At 45.8% G+C, this 25,360-nt stretch overlaps 1 protein-coding gene across 2 annotated transcripts in view; it reads left to right on the top strand.

The window, feature by feature from the left end:
* The window catches only part of PRKN (parkin RBR E3 ubiquitin protein ligase), a 1,122,166-nt gene extending 1,118,512 nt beyond the window's left edge, over nucleotides 1-3,654 (top strand). For both annotated transcript variants that reach the window (XM_080941626.1, XM_080941625.1), the window contains exon 12: nucleotides 1,672-3,654. In XM_080941626.1, coding sequence (XP_080797752.1) covers nucleotides 1,672-1,784 — 113 coding nt within the window. In that variant the 3' untranslated portion in view covers nucleotides 1,785-3,654. The remainder of the gene's footprint in view (nucleotides 1-1,671) is intronic.
* Nucleotides 3,655-25,360: the final 21,706 nt, after the last annotated feature.

Below are 25,360 nucleotides of genomic sequence, written 5' to 3'. Positions count from 1 at the left end.
TTTCTTTTCTGGTCCAATCTATTTGGGGTTCTGTAGGCTTCTTTTGTGCTCATGGTCATCTCCTTCTTAAGGGTAGGGAAGTTTTCTTCCACGATTTTGTTGAAGATATTTACTGTGCCTTTTAGTTGATATTCCTCCTCCTCTTAAGGATATTCCTATTATCCTTAGGTTTGGTCTTCTCATTGTGTCTTGGATCTCCTGTAAGTTTTAGGTTAGGAGCTTTTGGTTTTTGCATCTTCTCTGACTGTTTTGTCTATGTTTTCTATGTTGTCTTTGGCCCCTGAGATTCTCTCTTCCATCTCTTGTAGTCTGTTGGTGATGCTTGCATCTGTGACTCCTGTTTTCTTTTTTAGGTTTTCCATCTCCAGGGTTGTCTCTTTTTGTGTATTCTTTGTTGCTTCTATTTCCATTTTCAATTCCTTCATCTGTTTGTTTGTGTTTTCCTGTAGTTCTTTGATTTCTTTGAGTGATTTTTCTGTTTCCTTTTAAAAGCTTCTATTTGTTTATGGATGTCCTCCTGTACTTGTTTAAAGGAGTTATTCATGTGCTTCTCAAAGATCTCCATCATCATTGTGAGGTATGATTTCAAGTCTGAGTCTTCTTTCTCTGGAGTGTTTGGCACTCCAGTGCTTGCTGTAGTGGGAAAGCTGGGTTCTGATGTTACCAGGTTGTCTTGGTTTCCGTTGCTTAAGTTCTTTTGTTTTCTTATTGCCATCTTGTTATCTGTCATTATATGTGGTCTTGTTGTCGGTGACTGGCACCTGTCTCTCCTGTGGATCTGAGGGCCCATGGGCTCTGGAAGAAAATTGCTTATGAGTGTTTGGCTTTTAGTGGGCAAGCAGTGAGTTCTTGTAGCAGTGACTCAGCTCTGACTTTGTGGGCTCAGGTGTGGGAGTTCTTGTGAGGCTGTTCTGGGAGCTCAGCCCTCTGCATAGGTCCTGAGTACTACTGGCAGGGACCTGGCTCTTTCTCTAGGCCAAAATGGACCCTTTTCCAAATAGCACAGTGCTTTCTGCTCTCTGAGAGCTCCTGGTGTGCTCTCCCTGGGCCTATGTGCCAGGCTCCCCTCTGGTCCAGGCGTAAGAGGGCCTGTAGAGCTGACTTCAAGCACTGCCTTTCCAGGGCAGACCCCGGTTCCCACTGGCAAAGGGCTGTGCCTTACTGTGGGCCTGTGCGTTTAGTCCTCGAGCACTGGCACTTACTGTGGGCTGCAGGGGCTCATTTTTTTCCGAGAGCTCCGCCTAGTCCTCTCTGCACTTCGGTTACTCACAGCTCAATCTCACCAGCCCTGTGTCCCTGGATCTCTGCTGTACCAGGTGGCAAAGGGCCTGTGGGTTTGGTCCACGCACAGGCTTCCCGGGCAGATCCCAAGTTGTTTATTATTTTCTTTAATGAAGAATCGGGAGTCTATAAATCATGAGCCATTAGTGTCTAAATGCATGAGGGAAAGAGGAGAGACTCATATGTGCGAATGGGATTTGTTCCATTTCTCCAGGGCCCTGACTCAGGAGCTGCCTCCCTTTCTCCTGTGCTGATTGTTCCTCTCAGCTCTCATTGCTCAGGGTCATTCACTCCAAGAGTGGTTTCTGAAATGGCGCGTTGGCATGGGGAACAAGGGCTTGCTCCACGTTTGTTATGAACCCACAGCGTCTGTGTCCTTTGTCCCCACAGGAGGATGTATGCATATGAAGTGTCCACAGCCCCAGTGCAAGCTGGAGTGGTGTTGGAACTGCGGCTGCGAGTGGAACCGAGCCTGCATGGGTGATCACTGGTTTGACGTGTAGAGACAGGTGTCATTTGGCAACGGCTGCATGGCCTCATGGGAAATACAGCAAACTCATAGACTCCTACCTTCGTTAGCCAGTTCTTCTTGATGCATATAAGCACGTACAACACACACACACACACACACACACACACACACACACACACACACATGGGCTGCACATTACAAAAGCATCCCCTAGGTCCTTTCCAGCAGGTTGTCCACAGAAAACCGAAGCACCTGCTGGCCCCATCGGGAGGTTCTTTGAGCCTCCGGCTCATGCAAATATCAGAGTTGAGATGAGACTGCACCCTTGTTTTGGATTCTCATCCCAACAAGAATTTGAGTTGGATTGTCACATAGCCAGGAGTTTTTCAGGCTTAACCTCCTGCCTTCCACTTTACTAAATCCACGTAGAAGCCATAGATGTGGGAAGTGCTTTCCAGGGCTGAGTAATCCATCTGTGGACTCTCCGAAGCACACTCGAGGTCTGAGGAGCGCTGTTCTTATGTAGCGATCATCTGTTCCCAGAGGGTCCTTGGCAGTAACCAAATATATTTGTTTATCCCCCAAATCCTATCTTGTAAATGGTGCTGATGAGATTACAACCCCACTGGGTACTAATCAGCTTATCAACCGAGTGAGAACCTAGGAAAGCTAATTGGAACGCAGACTGTGGAAGTTACCCAGAAGACACGGAAGCCGAACCCACTTCCGTTTGTTTAATTGTCTGTAACTTTAGAAAGAATTATCTTTTTTTCCCTGAAAATATTACAAACTCTGTAATGTAATTTGGTTTGGAGTATCCCTGTTGCAGCCTGGAAGTTTAACGCATACATCTGGCTTCACTGTGAATTTAACAGAAAAGGTGCCTATGAAGGGGATGTTTTTAGAGACAATCCCATAAGGCTGTTCCAGTGTGGTAAACAACAAGGTCAAGAAACAGAATGTTTATAGAAGGGGCATTTCTAGACCATCTAAATGAGACATGCCTGGCCCCTCCACCAGAAATGGGGACACCTCTGCATATCTGCTCCCTCCTCTGCTGGAGTCCCATGCACACAGTAGGACCGTACACAGGGCCCATTGCGAAAGACAATAAATATACACTGGGATAGCCTTCAGATCAATATACATCACACTTGAACGTTAATCTTTTGAGGTTTTCTTTCTTTCTTTTTTCTGTTTTTTTTTTTTTTTTTTTTTTTTTTTTTCATTTGTTTTGCTTTTGCATTTTGGGGGAATTGGAGCGCTACCAGACCTGAGTCCTGGAGCTAAAAAAAAAAAAAAAAAAAAAAACATACAGAAATGATGGTATTGGTATCTCGTGGTGTGAGGAAAGGCCAGCTGGCCTAAGTCCACACTGTCCACCTAGTGGCCCAAGACTCCACCCAGCCAGGTTCTGAATGAGTGTCATACATGAACCCAAAATGAACAACAACAAAAACCAAAACCCACCTGTCATGCAGGACTCAGGAATCCGATGTCACCCGTCACTATTCCTTTGCACGGTTGTACTTGCCTCTGCCTCCTTCCACACCCATGTGACATAGTGGCACTGGGAAGCCAGGGCAACGTTAGCTGTTCTGTGTTGGGTAGAGCGACTCCCTGAAGTTCTGTGGCTCTCCAGTGTGGTTCCTTTTCCTATCTACGGGTTGCATATGTTTTCTCCAGAATACAATAGTGATTCTTAAAATAACTCAGAGGAAAGCATCCATAGCATGTGAGCATGAACAGTGGGATAGAAAGTGGATGTCAAACGAGTGGAAATCAAACCTCTGCAAAGCAATCTTTCTCTTTCTGTGAAATGTATTAAGAAATACCTGAACTCTGTATCTGGGGTGGGACCCAGACTGTCAATAAAAGAATCAAAAGAGTGTTTGAGCCTATCCTCGGGGTTGCATTTCTGATACATTTTGGAGATGAGGGAGGGAAGATGGGCCACATTTCTCTGTGACCTCTCATATGTGTTTATAGAAGGAGCATTTCTAGGCCACCTAAATTAGAACTTAGTCACATGCTTGGAAGCATCACCCATTGGAGAAAAATGGCCCCTTTTCTTTCCATGATTAACCTTGGGGATTCTATTCTCCTAACTATCAAAATGTCAAAAAAAAAAAAAATTATTTTGAAACTTAACGGTTACTTTCTTGCCTTGCTCACAGACTTGCCCAGATAAGTGTTTATAAGAGAAACTGGGGCTACAGAGTCTGGAGAGATGATTGGGAGGTTAAGAGCACTTACTGCTTTTGCTGAGGACCTGAGATCAGCTCCCAAGCATCCAGAGGGTAGCTCACAACTGCCTATAACTCCCGTTCCAAGGAATCTGATGCCCTCTTCTGATTTCCATGGGCTCCTTCAGGCACATATATGCATATATATGTACTCAGGCAAGTGGATTCACGAGTGTGCTCGTGCGTGGACACACACACACACACACACACACACACATCCAGTAATATGGTCGCAATAAGAGTAGGAGGATAAGAGTTCAGTCTTCCAGAGTCCAAGTAAAAAGGCAGATATCTCAACACACACCTATAATCCTAGCACTGTGAGATAGAGATGGGGGATCCCTGGGGCTCACTTTCCAGCCTCCGTGACTTTATGAGCTCCAGGTTCAGTGAGAGACCTTGCCTCAGAAACAAAACAACAAAAAAGAGAGAAAGACAAACAGACCTTAGAGGACAATAGAAAACTTAGCATGGACCCCTGGCCTCCCTGTGAACGTGCATTTACACATCACACACATTGAAACTAAAACATGAAGATTGTGTTGTGATGACCTCATGCTGCTGTGTGTCTATTGGGCATGCTCCTGGTTGTTGTTGGCAAGAGCAACTTAAGGGAGGAAGCGTTCATTTTGGCTCACTGTTCAAACAGTGAAGGGTAAATGATGACCATCAACTACACTGGACTTAGAACCACCTAGGCTCATCCCTGTAGAGAAGATTCTAGATCCGGTTAAGTGAGAAGGCACACCTAACTGTGGGTGGAACACTCCATGACTGGAGAAAGTGAGTGGAACACATCAATGTTTGTATCTCGCTGCCTCCTGACTGGAGATACAAGGAGACCAGCTGCCTTAGGTTTCCCATGCCAAGCCTTTCCCACCAGGAGGAATGCATACTCAGACCTTGAGCCAGAACAAGTTCCCACAACCCCCTTCTTTAAGTTTCTTTTTTTAAGGTATTTTGTTACAACAGTAAGAAAAGTAACCAACACGGCAAGGCCTCACATCTGAGCAGACCAGTAGCAGACAGCCGGGAGTGTTGACATTCGGTAGGCTTCCCCTCCCCCCTTCCCCTTTACTTCTAGTCTGGAACTCCAGTTCATAAGAAGGTCTTGCACACATTCCGGGTAGGTCTCTTTTTCTTAGTTACACATTTTGGAAACACCCTCACAGACACACCCTAAGGCATGCCTCCACTGAGATTACAAATCTGATCAATTTGACATAGAGATGAACCTCAGAGCTAGGAGTGTGGACCCTGTGTCTTCTGAGGAACATCACACGGTTGTGCCTGATTCCTCTCAGTGTGTCTTTCTGGAACAACAAGAAACCGTCTCTGGGTATCTGCCAGGCCAGCAGCATGCTGAGGACCCCACTGGATCCAGAATCCTGAAAAGAAAAAAAAAAAAGTCCTGCATTCTGAGAAAATAAAATGGTGAAACCCACCAGCCATCCAGGGTCTCCACAGAGCAGAGTTTGCAAAGAAGTCATGTACATGCACGAACTCTGTGTGCACGTCAGAGCTGTGTGCACATCACAGGGCACCCAGTTCTATAGCTGTCAGATTCCAACCACCATAACTATGGGATTTCATCTTTGAATTCTGAACAACTCAATGTCAAAAGCCCCACTGTAGCGCAAGTCTGGCTTGTGGAGCCTGCCAGATGCTGTTGACTATAGGGTTCTGGCCAGATACAGCTATTCCCATTACAACAGCAAGGCTGGCTCAGGCTGGAAAGTTGCTTTTTTATTTCTGTGACTTTATGCCTGAGGGTCCCTGAGATAGTTGGCAAAGGTTTCTCTGGCTTTGAACTACATCCTACGCAGATCTAAGGACATGGGTCACCTCTCCTTCACAAAGCCTGCACCTAGGCGGCACCGATGTCTGCTCCCAGCGGATGGGTTGGGTCTCCACAATTCTCGGTCTGGATTTCAAACTCAAGAATGACTCAGATGACACTTTTGAAGAGATGCTTTTCAGCATCAAGTTAACTCAGTATTTCCAAGTAAAGTTTATACCTAAGTTGTTCTTTTATTATAAAAATAGTTATTGTGTTATTTGTGTTCACTATAGAAGCATAAAGAAAGAATAATTATTTTTCATCTTAGTTTTACTTAATAACAAATAAAGTGTCAGGCCAATGAGAGGGTTTAGTGGTTAAAGGTGTTTGCCACCAAACCTGATGACCTGAATTCAATCCCAAGAACCCACATGGTGAAAAGAGAGACCTGACTTCCAAAAGTTGTGCCCTGACCTCCACGCATGCACAAAATTAATTTTAAAGATGCAAGTGATTTATTTGATGAGAATGTCCCCAGGCTTCATCATGCCCTATGTCACATGTGGCGATCAACCCATGTTTCTTTTTAAATATCTAGATCCAATGTAACCATCTAAACTTAACACAGTGTGGATCTAGAAACTGGTGTGTAACAAGGAAATTGGTTTACAGTAGGGCTGGAGCTAGAGCTCAGTATATCAGCACCTGCCTAGCATGCACAAAACCTGAGGTCCCTTCCCAGCACCACACACCAAGAGGAAACAAAAGACCAAACATGTTTACAATGTAACCTAACAGGAAAGGCATTTACAAAAGCCAGGACTTGGATTGCTACTGTGGATAAGCAACCCAAACATGATAAAAAAGATTCACGAGGTCTTGGAGTGGTATTTTAAAATGTTATTTAATAACTCTATTAGTTATTAATATGGCCTGGCCAGTCCCCTAATAATCGAGGGAGAGTCCGATGGATTTTTTCAAAATCAGCTTTAACACAATTGCTGGACAAATTACCCCTGATCTATTTTTTTAACATGCTGGACTGTAAATTCCCCAACTGTGCTCCGAAGTACTTGCAGTTGGAGTCTCACCCAGGGTATTTCTGCTCCATCAGTCTGGAGGTCGGGAGGGCTCTTTTTACTTGGCCATGGGTTTCTGGTCCATCACATCTAATAGAGACTTTCTGTTCTGTCTTTTTTCTCCTTCTCCCTCCTCTTTCCCCTTCTTCTTCCTTCTCTCGCTCTCTCTCTTCATGGTCCCTACAGGTAGCACCCATCCTGGTAAGCTAAACCCCACCTACCTCTGTTCTCCCCAGTCATTGACTATAGCCACTTTATTTAACCAATAGCTTTAAATTGGGGAGCAAGGTTTATACACCTTAGTATGTGTACATGAGGATTTGCTACCCTGGGAGCAACCAGATCTTGGGGGCCAGTATTTAGTATTTGACTATGTAAAGGGCCGCAGCCAACGCCCTGCATAGATGGTGCCGGTTTCCGGGGCCGTGAGTCAGCAAAAACTGACAAACAACCTAAAAGCGCATGCGTGAAGAGCAAGGCGAGCCAAAGTCACCGCCCATCTCGGGGTGTAATCATCAGACCACCAGTGAGCAGCCAATCAGGTAGAGACACACTTCCCCCGCCTCCCTCAAGGGTATAAAACTGGGTGCTTTTCCGCCCTTCGTGTCTTCCTCCATTAAAGTTTTGCTGCAGAAGGATCCTGTGTACCGCGTCCATTCACAGTGGCGCGGGACATGACTACATTGCCCCTCCCCCCATCTCCCCATCGCCTTCCTACCTCTCCACATGCTCATGGCCAGTCTCTACTCCTCTACTCTTTCTCTGCCTCTTCTACTACTCCCTCAACTCCCCTTCCCATGCCCTATATACTATACTATGTGGCTGGTCCCTCAGGGGGAAGGGATGCCTCAGCATGGGCCCGTGGAGGCACAGGCCCCCCATACCTTACCACACATTCACCAAACATATTCCTCCTCTTCTTATCTTTTTATAAACACAATACCACCAGCCTTCCTGATTTTTTTTTTTTTTTTTTTTTTTTTAGGATTATTTAGAACAAAGCAAAGACACCCTGTGAGCATCCAAGCTCCAGCTAGATGCTTTCAGCCTCTGGCTGGGCAGTACCGTTGGACTAATGAAGTCCCTTGACAAGCTTGCAACCTGCCCCAATGATGCCCCCTCATTCCCTTACAGCCTGGCTTATCAAAAGGCCCATGGCTCCAATACAGATGCATCCTGCAGGGGCTTACACATTCAGAAAACATCCACAGCAGCCCTGGTAAGCCCCAGATTCTCCCCAGGAACCTGCCATGTGGTATTAGGGAATCCCCGAATCCCAATATGCTCCTCTCCATTAGCACCCAGCTTAGTCTCCAGGGCCATCTCTCGCACGAGCAGTAAGCTGTTCTGATATCACACAGGTTTCCAAGGATTGATTTCCATCCTGTTCTCCTCTGCTCCAGCTTGCCTGCCCCAGGTTTGTCACATTCTCTGTCCCCATTTGCTGGCCTGCCCCCTGCCCTCCTGGAGGCCCTCACTAAGCACTGTCTTCTCCTTAGTAGCCACCCCAACTCTCGTCACAATTCTCCCTATCCCCTTCATCTCTAAACAAGCCCCACACTTGCTTGCCCTATTTTTCTAGGGCTGTGAGGACCAGGCAGGGTTGTTGTGCTTGTGGGTTAAATAGGTGTCTAGAGGACAGCTAGGAACTCTCTCTCTCTCTCTCTCTCTCTCTCTCTCTCTCTCTCTCTCTCTCTCTCTCTCTCACACACACACACACACACACACACACACACACACACACACACTACCCACCTTGTGACTGTGCACAGTCACGTGACACCTTGCCACCCTATGCGAGTAAAGCCACAGCCCCCACGTACATACCCTTAGAAAAACTCTCGTTGTCCTTCTTCCCACTCAGCGTAGGTGGCATGTTTGTCCCTTCCCCATATCCTGCAACCCACAGCTTCTGTCACCATGAGTCCCCTAGCTGATGTGGCTCAAGCATTATGTCAACAAGAGCTGAAGTATGGGCACCGTTCCTAGGTTCAGGAAGGTTCCATGGTAAGAGGGAGTCCCCCACCTATTCACTGGGCTCAGTCACCACAGAGTGTGTGAATGGCCTACCTGTACCTAACCATGACCCTTACACCAATGAGGGAGGTTCTTATGGAAATAATGCTCAGGGAACTGACCATGACCATACAGGGGACCATGCTAGAGTGGAGAATCTCCGGAAAGAGTATTGACAAGTCAAAAATCCTAGTGTTCTGGTGAATAATGAATGCTTGGAGCCAGATCAGTACATTGTTCTGTAAAGTGCCACAAAACAAATGATTGGGCTTTGTAAGGCCACAAAGCACTATTAAACTACTGTGCTCTGACTGGGGTGAGTGTGTGCATGTGTGTATGTGTGTGTGCATATACACGCATGCATGTCCATATGTGTGCATGTCTGTGCATAGAAGAGGGCAACCTCCTTCTTATCCCAGGGACTGACTACCTTCTTTGAAACAAGGCTCTCTCATTTGCTTGAAACCTCCTAAGTTGGCTGGTCATAGACCTGTGTCTGCAGTCCCAGTGCTAGGACAACAAGAGCTTCCTATGAGGTTCTACTTTTCATATATGTGTTCTGCAGATGGCTCTCAAGTCCTAATGTTTATAAGATGAAAAATTCGCCGACTGAGCCATCTCCCCAGGTCCCCTGAGGACTGGCTTTGCAAAACAAATCAGCCGCAGATGATACACAAGGCGTATCTTCCTAGCTGTGTTAGGTGGTAGCTTCAGTAGCCGGTAGCCCACTGGCCAAAGTCGGGCCGCTCAGATTCCAGCAACTAGAATGGGTTGGGTATGGGACTTCATGGTGGAGCCTTTGCTTAGCAAGCATATGGCACCAAGTTCTACTGCTTGCCAGGGGAAATTAAATTAGATAGTAACTCCAAAGCTTAACAGATTCAGATATGAAGTCATACAAAGGGGAAATGCTACCTCCAGATCTTCTAATTTATGCTATCTATAGGAAAACTAAATATTGATCACCGTATAGGGCACATGCCAGAACTGTGAGAGCAAAGGCAGGGTTCTCTCGTCCAGCAGACAAGGCAATACATCAATGCAAAACAGCCGGTGACTGTTCTGGCAGAAGCTGTGCTGGGTCAGTGTCAGTATGAGGAAGGATCCAGGGACATGTGCCAAGGGTAGATTGAGCGAGAACTAGGAAGAGTGTGCCAAGGGGCCTGAATGAGGGGAGACACCCTGAACTCCAGAATGCCAGCACATCCTACTGCCAGTGAGGGCGGGCACTGGGGCACATGTCAGATAAAGAACAGAACCAAAGATGGTTGTGTAGCACGCTCTCCTCTGGAGGATTATGGGAAGACTCTGAGGATACAGATAAGGAAGAGGGGAGTGGAGTGTATGTGTGTTGGGAGTGGGTAGGTGGCCATTGTAAAAGCTCCCCCTAGAACTCTGGGAGCTTAGGGAATGACCTTAAGAAATAAGGACAATGTGTGCTTTGGCCTTGAGTCACTGCCTTTGTGGATCCCCGTATAGAACAAACTCGATTAAAAAAGAAGCTGATAAAACCTAAACCACGCACACCAGGCTCTGAGCTCACCCATGACATGCACGCCAGGCAGCGCAGGGTTAGGCAACTGGACAAACTTGACTACAGTACTCTTGCCTTCCTCTGTACCTGAGACAGGAAAGTAAAAGCCTGGAATAGGGAACCTGGGTTTCCCTTCATGTCTATAGGACAGCAGAGATAGACAGTAAACACTCAGACAGTGCCCAGGTAAGGAGCACCAGTAGCAAGCCAACTTGATGTAGATTTCTAGTCAAAATATATACAGGATAGTCAGTTATATATGTTTATTTCTATGCATTTTATCCACATTCATAGAAACTTTCTTGTTTTTTTTTCATTTAAACACTTTCTTATAAAGCTGTTTTCTAATGGCACGCCCTAATAATATACACATTCAAAAGAAACAAACAATATTGGGTTTTTTTTTCCCTCTAATCAGTGGTATTCAAGGTGAAGAATGGGAACATCCATTCAGCCCAGTCTGAACAGCATGACTTTCCCGATTAAGCACTCAGTAAATACACCATGACTTCCATTAACCATGTGTGAGAAGGAACAGCGTGATCTGGGGATGTTTGGAACATGCTCGGGCTCATATAGGAAGGAGATTATTTACTTTGGGCATCGTTGTGGCTACACTTCCCTTTACAAATTAGTGAACCAATCGAAAAGAACGGCAGGAGACAATAAAGCTGTAAAATCACTTTTAATGAGTTGGGACGTTGTGTCCAGGGCTTGCTTCAGCTCCCTGGATGAGGGGCAGGGCCGCAGCAGAGAGTAGTGGTGAGAACCCAAAGGGAGAGTGGAGACGGGAAGATGAGGACATAGCAGGCAGGTGCTGATGCTGCCTGGCAGAGCCAGTGGGAGGATGAAGCGGAGGATGAAGCAGACATCACCACACTACCCTCATCCCCGAACAGGCTTCCATTTAACGCTTATGACAACCTTAAACATCACTTGATGTTCCTGCGGTACAGACAAGAAGTGGTTCAGAGCTACGGCACTGGCTCCAAGACCACGTGTTATGGTTTGAATGTGAAATGTCCCCACACAGGCTCCTGCAGACCACTCATCCCCGATGGCAGGGCTATTTTGGGAATGATGGAACCTTTAGGCAACAAGATCCACTTGAAAGGAACTGAGCCCTGAGGCTCAGTTTGCCAGTTTGTGTTCTCTCTCTCCTCTCTCTCTCATCCTCTCTCCCCTCTCTCCTTTCTTACTGTTCACCATAAAATAAATAACTTCTTCCAACTCATCAAGACATTCAGCCTCAGACTGAAAGCAGAGCATCTGGCTGACTCCGGACTGCAGACTTGAGCTGAAGCTAACTTTCTCCTTTTAATCCCCTCTCTTGGGTAATAACTAAACATGCCTTACTAGAAAGGGAACAAATTGGAAATTTTGGTAACCAGAGACATGGCTGGCAAAGATTATAAGTATCCTCTACCAAGCTTATTCTACCCTTATGTTTGAATGATCAAAGAAGTCACTCTGCTCTGACCCATACCATTGTCCATCCCCCAAGAAGGCGCTCTGCCTCCCAAGTTAGACTGTAAGTATGCTGAAGACAATGGCTGACGAAAATTTTGCCCAGCCCAACTTCCACACATAGGGCCAGTTACGGAGTAGGTGTTGCGTCTTCTAGAAGTTTCTAAACTGAGGAACTAATAGTGTCCTGGTAGCTGTTAGATCTATAGTATGTCATTGTAATGGTCTGTATATGCTCTGCTCAGGGAGTGACACTATTAGAGGGTGTGGCCCTAATTGGAGTAGGTGTGGCTTTGTTGGAGTAGGTGTGTCATTGTGGGCATGGGCTTTAAGACCCTCATCCAAGCTGTCTGGAAGCCAGTATTCTGCTAGCAGCTTTCAGATGAAGATGGAGAACTCTCAGCTCCTCCTGCACCATGCCTGCCTGGATGCTGCCATGTTCCTGCCTTGATGATAATGGACTGAACCTCTGAACCTGTAAGCCAGCCCCAGTTTAATATTGTCCTCATAAGAGTTGCCTTGGCACAGTGTCTGTTCACAGCAGTAAAATCCTAACTAAGGCAGTCATAAAAAAGGATAGGAAAATATGTTTTAGGGCTGGAGAGGTCGCTCAGCAACTAAGAGCCTTGGTTTCTCTTCAAATTGCCCAGATTTGACTAGACTCACAAGCATTTGTAACTCTGGGGAATGTGACGCCTTCTTCTTCTGTGTTCTCTCTCTCTCTGTCTCTCTGTCTCTCTCTGTCTCTCTCTGTCTCTCTGTCTCTGTCTCTCTCTCTTTCTCTCTCTCTCTCTCTCTCTCTCCCTACGCGTGGCACACAGTCACACAGGCAGGTAAGACTCCCATACCTGTAAAATAAAATAAATCTAAAAAACGATATTTCTGGTCAATATGTTTTGAAATCTATGGCGGTTCTAGAATGTCCAGGACACAGGTTTTACTCCCACTACGTTAAAAACTCTTCATTGCATCTATTGATCTTTCCTCATCACAAGTCTGGGGACAGTGCGTGGGCATTCAAAGGGGCCTCGGTGGATCCCAGGGGACGATGAGCTTGTGTACAACAGTCTTCAGACCAAGCCCTGGGTGATTCTGGTGGTTCCTAAGAGCTGCCCTGCTAGCAGGTAAAACCTACAAGTCAGTACCCCCTCCCTCCCAAGCAGTGCTTTACTGGGCGATATCCACACCCTGGACCCGGGACTGCGTTATTCTACGTGGTTAAATTCACTCCCAATGGAAGTACAGATTCTTTAGAGGAGAACAAAGGCTGAGGGTCTGCTTTCCCCAGAGAAAATGTCCGTTTCCTACCACACCCAGACATCTCTAACTATTACTATGATCCTCTGCAAATTAGGAAGTGACCGATATATATATATCATGCTGTCCCATCTGAAAAGATTCTATACATCAACCCGTTTTTTCTCCTCCCCAAAAAACGGTGGCCTTGGTGTCCAGTGTCACGCCCAGGCCTTTCACCCCTAGTTATCCTCACAAAGCCAACTGCATTACCTTTTCTATTATTTAGGAGCACCTCTCACTTTACATACTTGGCGGGCACCCCCAGCATTTAATTTCCTGGTGTCACAGCTCTGCCTAACGACCTGTGCCTTCTACTCCAGCTTGAGTGTTGACATAAAACCTCCAGCCGCTGAAATTAGCAAGGGATTTTTCTCCTTCCCGGGCTTCTTCGGACTGCTAATAGGGAGACTGACCCGAGTTCCCCCTTTTGTATTTGTAACTAATACAAAGTTGACACTTTACACTTGGCTGGTAAGCCCAAGAGCAAACACCACCAAAAGCCACGTTCTGTCTGCCCCGCCCCCTCCCAATCTTACACAGATCTATGCGCTTCAGGTAGCTGGAAACGGGCTTGGCGTCTGCCCTCCAGATGCCTCCACTTACCTTAGCTCTGAACATGAGCCTATTGCGTCCTTTACACACCAAGTCCCTGTGTCAGTTTTCTTGTCCCTGGGACAGAATGTCCTGTAAAAGCGCCCTCAGCCATGATTCCTGCATCTCCCTTGAAGATGGCTAAGCTGCTTCCTTCTGCTTCCTCCCACCCCCACCCCCACCCACACCCTGCGAGCAAGCGCTGGGGTTCAAACCCACAGCCCGATGCATGCTGAGCAAGCACTCTACCACAGAGCCAGTCTTCAGCCCCTACGGTTTCTTTAACGCTTCCCTCAAATCACGAAAGTGAAAGGTCATGTAAACTAATGTATTTTATCGAAGAAATATTATGGTCAAATGCATACCCTAGGTACCAGCCATATGGGTGTTGTATAGAATAGAGTTTATTTGGGGTCACGGGAAGGGGAGTTGAGAAGGGAGTAGAGGCAGAGAAAGAGAAATGGGACAGAGAGAGGAGGGAGGAGTCAGAGAGAGAAAGGGGGCGGAGAGTCAGAGAGTGGGAAAGGCCAAACTGCCCCTTTTATTGCAAGGCATGCCTACCTGGCTGTTGCTAGGTAACCATTGGGTGGAGCCTAGAGATTCAGGACTGAACTTCAGACTTTGCATATTCTAGGTAAGCACCCCTCTCAATTAACTGTATCCTCAGCATCTTTTACTTTGTCGGGTTTCATTTTTGAGACAAGGTCCTACTAAGTTGCCCAGGCTGGCCTTGATTTCGCGCTGCTGACTCATCCAGTAGAGCATTGGTGACTGAGGAATCATTAAAGCTTGAGTGGGTTTTGGCAACCACTTCACACCCTAATTCTTATCTGAGGTTGGAATCCTCCCCTCACAGTGGGAATCATGTGAGACTCTACCCAAGTTGGTAACTTTGAAGTACAGTTTAATTTACCAAAGACACTCGGTATTCGAACAATAGATCCTAACATTTCCATTGTAGGGTGTACTGGCTGGTTTTGTGTTAACTTGACACAGCTGGAGTTAATCACAGAGAAAGGAGCCTCAGTTGGGGAAATGCTGTAAGGCATGAGATCCAACTGTAAGGCATTTTCTCAACTGTGATCAAGGGGGGAGGGACCAGCCCATTGTGGGTGGTGCCATCCCTGGGCTGGTAGATCTGGGTTCTGTAAGAAAGCAGGCTGAGCAATCCAGGGAAAGTAAGCCAGTAAGTGACATCCCTCCATGGCCTCTGCATCAGCTCCTGCTTCCTGACCTGCTTGAGTTCCAGTCCTGACTCCCTCTGGTGATGAACAGCAGTGTGGAAGTGTAAGCTGAACAAACCCTTTCCTCCCCAACTTGCTTCTTGGTCTTGATGTTTGTGCAGGAATAGAAACCCTGACTAAGACAGGGTATCGTATCCTATAGGACATCATTCACAGGGATGGTAAGATAGAGCTGCTCGGGGGTTGTTATGCCACCTTCGTTTTAGAGAGTATCTGAAGGACTGTTATGTAAGAGGAAGTCTCACAAATTCACACCAATAAGATCTGCAAGAATTCACCAGGCTTGAGGAAACACACTAGAGAAAACTGGGAGTTTGCTGAGCAAGGATGAAAACTTAGGTTCACTACTTGGGGCTGTGAGGCTACTTTCCCCTAATGCAATGAACTTGATCCATTCCTGTGAGGTACACTCTAGAAGAATGGAAAAGACTATTCAGAGGGGCAGTGGATGGATACCTCTGGAAGAAACTCATGCTGTGACACACTGGAGCCGAAGTTATAGGCGTGTGACTGGTGACATGGTCCCTGTGTCCCACAGAAGGAACATGAGGAATGGGGGTTGGTGTACCGAGTCTGCCTCCAGTCCAACAGTGAATGGGAGTCCTGCTGCCTCACGCTCTGGTCTCAAATCAGAGACCTGAGTGTCTCATGCTTCATGATCTATGCCTAGCACTTAAAGGTGCTCTGCACACAAAAAAACACTCAACCTGTATTGGGACACAGTCTCTATATACAGCTGTGGTTCACCTCGGCCTCACAGCAATTTTCCTGGCTCAGCCTCCCAAGGACTAAGATTACAGGCACTGTGCCTGGCTTTATCAGTATATTTTAATGAATCAAAGTATGTACAAGTTAATAAGAAAATGACTTTTTGTTTTTATTTTAAAGATAATTACACTATTTCCCTCCATTTGCTTTCCCCTCCACTGAATGCATTCCATGTTGCTTATAGGTACCACTTGGCACTGGAGGGCTCATCATGGGAGATGATATCTGTTCTTTGCATCCTGTAGTTACCAGTAGGTTCTTTGTCTAGGGATGGGGGCATATGAAATTTCCTCTTCCATGTTAGCATGTCTATATGGAGTCTCCTTGTTCAGGTCTTGTTTAGACAACCATATTGTTGAAATACCATGGGTATGAAGCCTTTCTGTTATATCTAGGAGACAGAGTCTCACAGTAAGCCCCATTGTCTTCTGTCTCTTAACAGTTTTTCTTGTCTCTTCTTTAACAGTGTTCCCTGAGGCTTCAGCATAGGGTTTGTTGTAGGTGTATTGGTGTAGGTTTATGTTAAGGTGATATATTATTGGACAGTGAAAAGGTAGGCGGGGAAAAAAGCTGGAGTAGTGGAAGAGGAAGTGGTAGGCAGAGATTTCGAAGGCAACATGGAAGCAGATGTGTATGTTTCTCTTGGCACATCTTTAGCTTGATGAGGTTGTTATAATTATTTCTAAGGGTTTCTAAGGGTCTAATTTATCTTTTCTGGATGGGCAGTTTATATCTTTGTCTGCTGGTTGTAAGCTTATTGTGTCGAGGGTATGTGGATTGAAAATTTAACATATAAACCTGATTGATAAGTTAATGGATGTGAGTCATGTTTTTACCGGGCTGTGGAGAATGTGAACTAAATTCTCAGATGGTAGAGGAGTAGTCATGGTGAGCGGTTTCAGCATGGTAGCCTGCAGCTCCTTGAGGGAACTGGTAGCCAAAGTTCCAGATTAAAAGAGATCTGAGAGAGAATGGTGTGGGGACCACTTGGTAGAGATAGAGCCCTGGCACAGAGCTCCACACTGGAGCAGCTCCCACAGAGACTGAGCAGGCCTGATAGCAGAAGATTACCTTTTAATATTTACTGCAACATATTTGGAACAGGTACCCCATGATACTTGTCCTTTGTATTTTGAGCATGGTGACTTTCTCTGTTGATTTTTGTCACCAAAGAGAAGCGTCTTTGGTTAGAGTTGGGAGCTGCATGTATCTGTGGGTAACAGGGCAAGTATTTAGAATGCAGTCAGGAATATGCTGGCTTAGTGAAGCAAGAATAGCAAGTTCCCCTCTATGATCCATGACCTCACTAGCCCTGAGCAATTAGGTTACTTGTACTAGGCATGATTTTACTCCTGCCAATCAGGTCTTAAGTCCAATTGAACAACTGTTGGCTACTGCCAAGATACAGTGCCAGAATTGTACATGCTAGTCATTGTTGTGGTCATAGGTGTTCTAGCTGCGTAAGAACTGTTGGTTGCTTCCCTAGATCAACAGCTTGCCTAACACCTTCAGGTAGGAGCTCTCAGGTCAGATCTTGTTTGAGTCTCTCAGTCCTGTATCTGAGGTATGTGGTGTATTCAGCCATAGGGATTTACCTTCAACCTCTGTGAAGTATCCAAGGCCAATACCAATATGGCATATCACTTTAGTAGTCTCTTGGACTCCCTGGACAACTCAGGGTTTTCTCATGCTTGGTACTGGGGTTTTGATTGGATTCTCTATGGCTTATAGAGAGCACTAGCAACCCAAGCAGCTTAGCTTCACTTAAACTATGTATGTTTGTGCATACATAGATATTCACATTGTTACATGTAATTTTAGGTAAGTAAAAAGTAATATGGTTCATTATGGTTTTTCAAAACATCTGAGAAAATGACTTTTTAATTTAACGTAAAGGCCACTGGAGCGTCACCTGAACCTCTTGTATTTTCCTGCCTATGACTTCAGATCCTAACCTTCAGTGTCAAGCATAAGACTTCAGGATCAAACTAAAGATTTGGTTCTTGTTTGATTTATTATTATTATTATTATTATTTTAATGACTTGATTAAAACTGAAGGAAGTCAAAATAAAAAACAAAAAAAAAAAAAGAAAAGTTCTCTGAGAGCTTCTAAAGTGGAGCTTTACTCATTTCATAACCATAGAGCAATCAGTACAAGAGGTGCTGTTTCTAGAACGTTCTAGAAAGATTTCTTTGCTGGGCCCTAAGAACTTACTTCACAATAACGCCTTTGGATCTGTTTATGTAAAACTCAAAAGGCAGAGAGTCTTGAAAGAACACATAGGTAACATTGGATAAAGGGGGGTGGGGAACTGAGCTGAGGCTGTATGAGAACTTCCCTAGCAGCCCTGAGGCCTTAGGCTCCTTTCCCAGTGTTGTATAAGAACAGGCATGGTGGTACAGGCCCAATACTCAGAAGGTAAAGGTGAGTGGGTCAGGAGCTCAAAGTTTTCCTTCCCTACATAGTAGGTTTAAGGCCAGCCTGGAGTGCAGGAAACCCTAATTCTAACTATGGAAACATAGTAATTAGAAATATAAAAGGATAATAACTGTCAGAACAAAGACAGAGTTTCAAATTCAGCGTTTTCTTCTAAGTTCTAATACGAGGAGTCTTGATTAGAAAATGGATTTCTCCAGTTGTCTAACTGTTCCACAACACCAAAGGTGTGGGGAAGAGGAGGCAGCAGAAAAGAGAGCTTGGTGTCTATACACAGAGCCCCTTGTGTGCCTGTGATCTCATCTCAAGAGGGCTCCACGTAGGATGTGTGCTGGAGAAATTCACCAGTGGAAATGAGAGGAGGCTGTCCCTGATGTATGGGTGTCTGACGTGTGGCGTGTGTGTGGCGGTGTAGCCCTGTGACAATAGGAGTGTTCTCCAACCTGTACCCCTACCACACACAGGACCCCAACACAGGCCCAGCCTTCCCTGTGTCTGAATGTCCAGCCCTCCCTGTTCATCCCTCCTTCCGTGCTGCCCCGTGATACCCAATCAGCAGTCTCAGTCCTTGCCTGTTCTGTGGGACAGCTGGCACCTCTGAGCTCCAGGATGCTTGACAGCGAGGAAGAATTGCCATATTCCCGCTCCTGTTGCCCTGCCACAGGGAGCTAAAATTCTCATCATTTAATGACACAGGAAGCCACAGCCTCAAACTGTTCTTGTCAGGTGTAAGGTTTCCGTCTTAACCAATGAGAACAGTTTGAGAGTGGTTTGTTTGCTTTATTTTAAATCTCTCTCTCTCTGTGTGTATGTGTTTATTTGTGCATGTGTGTGTAAGTGTGAGTGTGTAGGGGGTGTCAAAGGGCAGAAGTCAACCTCTCGTGTTGTTTCCTCCGGACATTGCTGTTGTGTGTAATTTTAAAATTCATGTTTCCTCCTTTGCCCGAGGCTAAGGCCTGTGTTCGAAGCTTAGCTCCGCCAAGCCACCATCCCGTAATTCTGTTATCTTTCTCTGTCCACCTTTGCTCTGAGGAAGAAAAGCATTGACAGCTTTATTTATCTTAGAACTTGTCAGATAACACAATTACTGGGTGTAAAATCCCCCCTACTCTTATCAGCTAGCCTGTATCAGCCATCTGCTTGTGGCAAAGACCCCGGGTTCTAGCTACCCCAAGACTTTATATTTTATATGGTTGTGATACACCTCTCATTCCAAAGCCTGGCCGAAAGCTCCCTCTTTCCCTGTGTTTCCTCTCTTCCTCCTGGGACCTAGAAGTCCCACCTTTACCCTTCTCCCAGCAAAAGAACCAAATAGGGAATCAGTATCTCCCCCTACACACTGTCTACCTGTTCTGTTCTGGGCTTTGTTCTTTATTTGTCTTTTAAGATGTATTGCTTTTAATTGTGAATATTTTTCTGGAACGTATGCATATGCACTATTCATATTCCTGTCATCCATGGGTGTCAGAAGAGGACATCACACCCCCTCACACTGCAGTTACAAATGGTTGTGATTCCCCGACGTGATGCTGCCTGTCAAATTCAGAATCTATGTAAGACTAAAAGTGCTCTTAAATGCTGAGCCACTCTCCAGCCCCTGCCTACCATGGACTTTTGAGACAGGGTCTCTCACTAGCTAGCCCTTAACCCCAGGGATCCAGGTCTCCACCTCCCCAGGGCTGACATTATAAGCAGGTGCTACTTCCACGCCCTGCATTTTCCTTTTGCATTCTGAGGGCTGAATTCAGGTCCTCATGCTTGAAAGCCAAGCACTTTACTAAGCCACCTCCCCAGGCCAAGGCAGAAACCAGGCTGAAGACCTGTCCCTCTGTCCTTTATTAGTCAAGTGACATTTACTTAGGGACTCCTAGCTGCATCATCTCATACCGAATGTTTACACAGACAGAAGTGAAAGAGAAGGTTTGAAGTCACAGAGCACTCTGGGCTAGATCCTAATGGGTTCTGATGAGGACCGAGAGTTCGTAGTGCAGAAGCCACTTTTCATGAGTTACGCAGATTTAAGGGTAGTATACCATGATGTCTATAACTATAAAATAGTCTTTCAAAAAGTCTACATGAATATGTATATACGTCAGTGTGCATTCACGGGTATGCATATATAATATACCCCTCAGATACACACATATGTAGAATGTACTCTTAGATATGAAGATATAGTATGCATAGTGTACATACATAAAGAGAGCAAACATGTAAAATGAGAAAAACTGGTGAATTTAGAGGAGCCCTGGGGATGTTCCTTGTCTTTACAGAATGCTTCAAACGCAGTATTGAGGGTTTTCTCATCACAAAAAGCTTATCATTAACATCTCCAACCTCGAGAAACTCACACGTTGTAGATGAGGTATGTGTTCCCAGGGCTCTACAGTCTCCAATAAGGAGGGTTCTGGTTGACACATAGCTGCCGTAGCCACAAACTCCGAGCAGATCAGCAAGGCCCGCTGAACTCACCTACGTAGAGCCATTTTTCCAGAGACCTGGGCTGACCCCTGGGCAGAGACTGGCTTTTGGATAAGCCAACCCCTCAGGAATCCAAGACGCTGGTACCAGGTTAGGTCTTAGACCCAAACTTCGACAGAGACGTATGCCAATCACCAGGTCTCGGATACAACCGAAGGATGTGTGAGAGAGAACGTCTGTTGAAATCCAAGCTGAGGTGGGTCGCTCTTCCCGATCTGTACCAACTCAGCTCTGTGTCTGTGTTTCTGTGTTGATCATGGTTCAGTGCTTCTTCAGTTCATCAGGGGGCCTAGCTTCACAGTTGGAGTGACCTCAGTTTCCTTAGGGCACATGAATATGCTTTCTTCCCCTCATCCTTTTTAAATGAGTTTTTTTTTTTTTTTTTTTTACTTATCCACTTTACAGCCCACTCACTGCCCTGTTCTTTCCCCACACCCTCATTCCCCTTTCCTCTGAACGAGTGGGGGCTCCCCTGGGTATCTATCCCCTGGTACTTCAAGTCTCTGTGAGACTAGGTGCCTCCTCTCCCACTGAGGCCAGACAAGGCAGCCCAGCTAGGAGAACATATCCCAAGTGCAGGCAACAGCTTTTGGGACAGCCCCCACTCCAGCTGTTTGGGATCCACATGAAGACCAAACTACACATCTGCTACATATGTGTGGGGAGGCCTAGGTCCAGCCCGTGTATGTGCTTTGGTTAAGTGGTTCAGACTCAGAGTGCCAAGGGTCCAGGTTAGTTGACTCTGTTGGTCTTCTTGTGGAGTTCCTATTTCTGATTCTTCTGATTCTTCTGTGACGAGTAAGTTCACTTTAATCCCCACAGATGAAGAATGCATAAGGGGACATTAAAGTTTCAAAGTATCTTTCCTCCCTTGTACCTCCTCCTCTTGTGATTTCTAGTGATGACTGGTGATATCCACTCACCCATTTTAAAAGTAGTACCTTCGTTTTTTTTTTTTCATAATGTTTTTAATTGACATAGAATGACATCACTTCCTCCTTCCCATTCTTCCCTCCAGGCCTTCCCAGGCACCCTCTCCCTCCCCTCAGGAGTCAAGAGCCTTTGTTTCTTTGATTACAGTATTAAATAGTTGTGTATAATAAATATACATGAATAAAACCTGCTTGGTCTGGTTTTGTTGTAGTGGTGCGTATTCATGGCTGACCACTGGACAGCCAATAAGGAGGCTCATCCCTGGGGAGGAGGATTAATTCTCCTTCCAGCAGCCAATAGTTCTTTGTCTAGCAGGTAGCACCCATGACCTATTCCACCTTCCTTGTGAACTTGACCCTGATAGTACCGTTGTTTCAGACTTGTCTATTCAGCCATTTCTAGGAGATACTTTCACAGGAGATATCCAGGCACTCTAGCTCCTGTAGTCTTTTAAAGCCATAATTCTGTACCTGTACAGGACTAGAGGAGAAAGGAATCACAGAGTATCATCTCTGGTTCCCTAGACCTCCTCTAAAACCCTGACAGCATTGTTACTCTGAGCTTATTTGGTGCCCAAGGTGTCCCAGTGATTCTAGTATGATAAATAAAGAAGCAGGAGGGCGTGGCTTCAGTGGGGTAGAGACCAAGAAAGAGGAAAGGAGGGCCTGCCTGCAGGACTGAGGGATAGAGGTGCAGAGAGATAGCATTCACTCCACAGCCAACGTGGGCAGACAACCAGGGAGGTGAGAAGAAGAGCCCATTCTTATGGGTTTAGTCACCGCTGGTCCAAACTTTCCCGAGGTGTCCTTTACTGTATCCACCAAGGGTGCCACCTGACCAAGCCAGCTTAGTCAGTCAACGGGGTTCTTCAGTGGCAAAGCAAGGATTACAAAAGAAAGAGACAATTAGACAAAACTACAACATGACCCCCTGCCAGTTCTGAGGCTGAAAGGTGGTTTAATTCTTCCAGTCTGCTTTTATACCATTTTAATTACATGCAAGTAGTAATAAGGTCAGCTCTGGGTTAAGGGAATAAGACAGTGAACACAAATAGATAGGGACAAGCAGGGCCAGAAACAAAATCCCATAATCAGGGTAAAGGGCTTGTAAAGATGATTGGATTATCTGCCTACTTCTTGTCTGAGGCAAAGTCATGCTCTTGCCTGGAGCCTACCTCTTTGTTATGGTCTAAAATCAGATTCCTGTCTAAGGTTACTTCCCTGTCCCAGCCCAAGGTCAAATTCCTGTCTAGAGTAGCCATACTTCCTTGTCCTGGCCCAATGTCAAATTCTTGCCAAGCGACCCCAAAAGCTTTCTACACGAAGACATATGCAGATCCTAACTTAAAAAAAAAAATATTTACTTACTTTACGTATGTCAGTGCCCTTGGCCATTGGATGGCTGAAGCCATTTCTCCAGCCCAGATCCTAACTTTTATTGTTCTATTATGTTTCTATTTAAGTGTGTGTGTGTGTGTGTGTGTGTGTGAGAGAGAGAGAGAGAGAGAGAGAGAGAGAGAGAGAGAGAGAGAGAGAGAGAAAGAGAGAGACAGACAGACAGACAGACAGACAGACAGAGGTATAGACTATGGAACTAGCAAGAAGTCCTCAAGAGGGAAACAGGAGGTGTTGAAGAAGGGGGTGGGGTGGCCACAATAAGACACATGTGAGGAAAACAAGGGGAAAAGAGGAGGAGAGAGAAGGGGAAACAAACAATAATTTGTTCAGAAAGTACGTAGTACTACCCAATAGTACGAAGAAAATTTTTGAGAAGTCAGTTGTCCGTTATGGCCACTTGTGAATTAAAAGAATACATTAAAGGCCCTGGAATCATCGTTCTGTCTGTCTCCACAGCCGGATTTGCTGTAAGCGGAGCCACAAACAAGATTATCATGGACTGAGCCATGTCCCAACCATCAGAAGCTCAAGGAGACACTGTGTTTGCAGAAATGGCCTTTGAAATGTGACATTAGGGTGTGCCCTAAACATCGTGACTGTTACCCCAAAAAGATGAGGTTAGAATGTTGACAGGCACAGAGAAGGGACCTTCTTGTTGGCACAAGAGGAGCCATTTGTAAACCAAGGGATGTCACCCTAGCAGACACCTTGCCTTGAGTATCTTCCTTCAGGCCACAAAAGTACAATTTGGTTATTTTGGGCCCCTTACTTGGTGGCCAGATCTAAGAGTGAAGTAGGAAGGGAGAGAAAGTGGGTTTCTCTTAAGAAAGGGTTTCACAGCTGTCCCAGCAACTGACCAGAGACAGCCAGGCAGAGAACAGAGCTGGGTTCACATGAAAAGTCTCCTTTGAGCCCGCTGTGGAAATGGTAGCAGCTGGAAGCCCCAGCCGAGGAGACAGCAGAAAACACTTTTCCTCCAGCCTCCCACGCACACCCCAGGCTGCTGCAGTGACAGGGACTCAGTGGCCAGAGCACTGGGTATCTATATATACTCTAACACTATAACCCACAGTGTTAGAGCTGTCTGGACTGACCGCATCCACAGCATGTGTGGGAATCAGAACCATGACCAAAGGTGAAGCGGGGTCTCCAGATGAACCCCTTTCAAATTCATAGCCCATCCTTGCCCTCTTACCACCCCCTCTACCCTGGAATATGAAAACCCGGAGCTAACTGGTCCATGAGGCACCTTTTTGTACTGAAATTCTATGGGTTTGATTCATAACGGTGACTCACACTGAGTCAACAAGGAAAAGGTTAGAGTGTGCTCTGAAAATCCCGCTCTAGAAAACAGGCAAGCATCCGTCCACTGTACAGATGCTTTAGAGCTGAAAACTGCTTTGTTGCTGAAACAAAGAACACGCGGATCCTGGGAGAACTGATTCCAGCTGAACTGTTCACTGGGCAGTGCTAACAGAATCGACAGCAGGCCGGGCAACCTCTGCAGAGCCTCTCTGCTCAGTGCCATGAGACTATACGCTGCAGGCTGGCTTCAAAGTCGGAGAATGCTGTTGGTTTGAAAGAGCAGATGACGTTAGTATGTAATAACATTTAAACGTGGTATCTGTAGCAATCATTTTTCTAAAAACAAAAGAAAAAAAAAACAAAAAACAAATGCAAAATGAAAAAAAAACTACAACTTCAGGAAAAAAAGGTTTACTTTGGCCAGTAGTCTAGCAGTCCTGTCCAGTAGAGCAGAAAAGGCAAGATGGCAGGAGAGTGGGGGAGTCGGTTACATTGTATGCACAGTCAGGAAGCAGAGGGAGAGAGAGGAATGCTGGTGTTCAGCTTGTGTTCCTGTTCTTAACTCAGTCTGGGCCCCCAGCTCATGGAATGGAACTGCCCACATTGAAGATATGCCCTGTCATCTCAGCCAGCACAATCCAAAGCATCCTTCCAGACAATGGTGATTTGTCCCCTAGGTGACTGTATTGGTGGGGGTTCTCTAGAGTCACAGACCTTATAGAACGTCTCTCTCTATTGAGGGAATCCATTGTGATGACTTGTAGTCTGTAGTCCAACTAACCCAATAATGGGCAGCTGTGGATGGAAGTCCAAGAATCTATTAGCTTCTCAGTCCCATGAGGCTGGTTGTTTCAGCTGGTCTTCTGTAGAAGTCGGTTCCAACAGATGTGCTGGCTAGTAAGTGCAAGCAGTCAAAGAAGAACAAATCTTCCTGCTTCCAGTGTCCTAATGTAGGCCTCCAGCAGAAGGTGTGGCTCAGGTTAAAGGTACGTACCACCACACCTAGATCTGGAACTTGCTTTGTCTCAG

This window comes from Micromys minutus (genome assembly GCF_963924665.1).
Source record: "Micromys minutus genome assembly, chromosome: 30".
NCBI lineage: Eukaryota > Metazoa > Chordata > Mammalia > Rodentia > Muridae > Micromys > Micromys minutus.
Note: the sequence above shows the minus strand (reverse complement) of the source record. Positions and strands in the feature narration are given on the sequence as shown.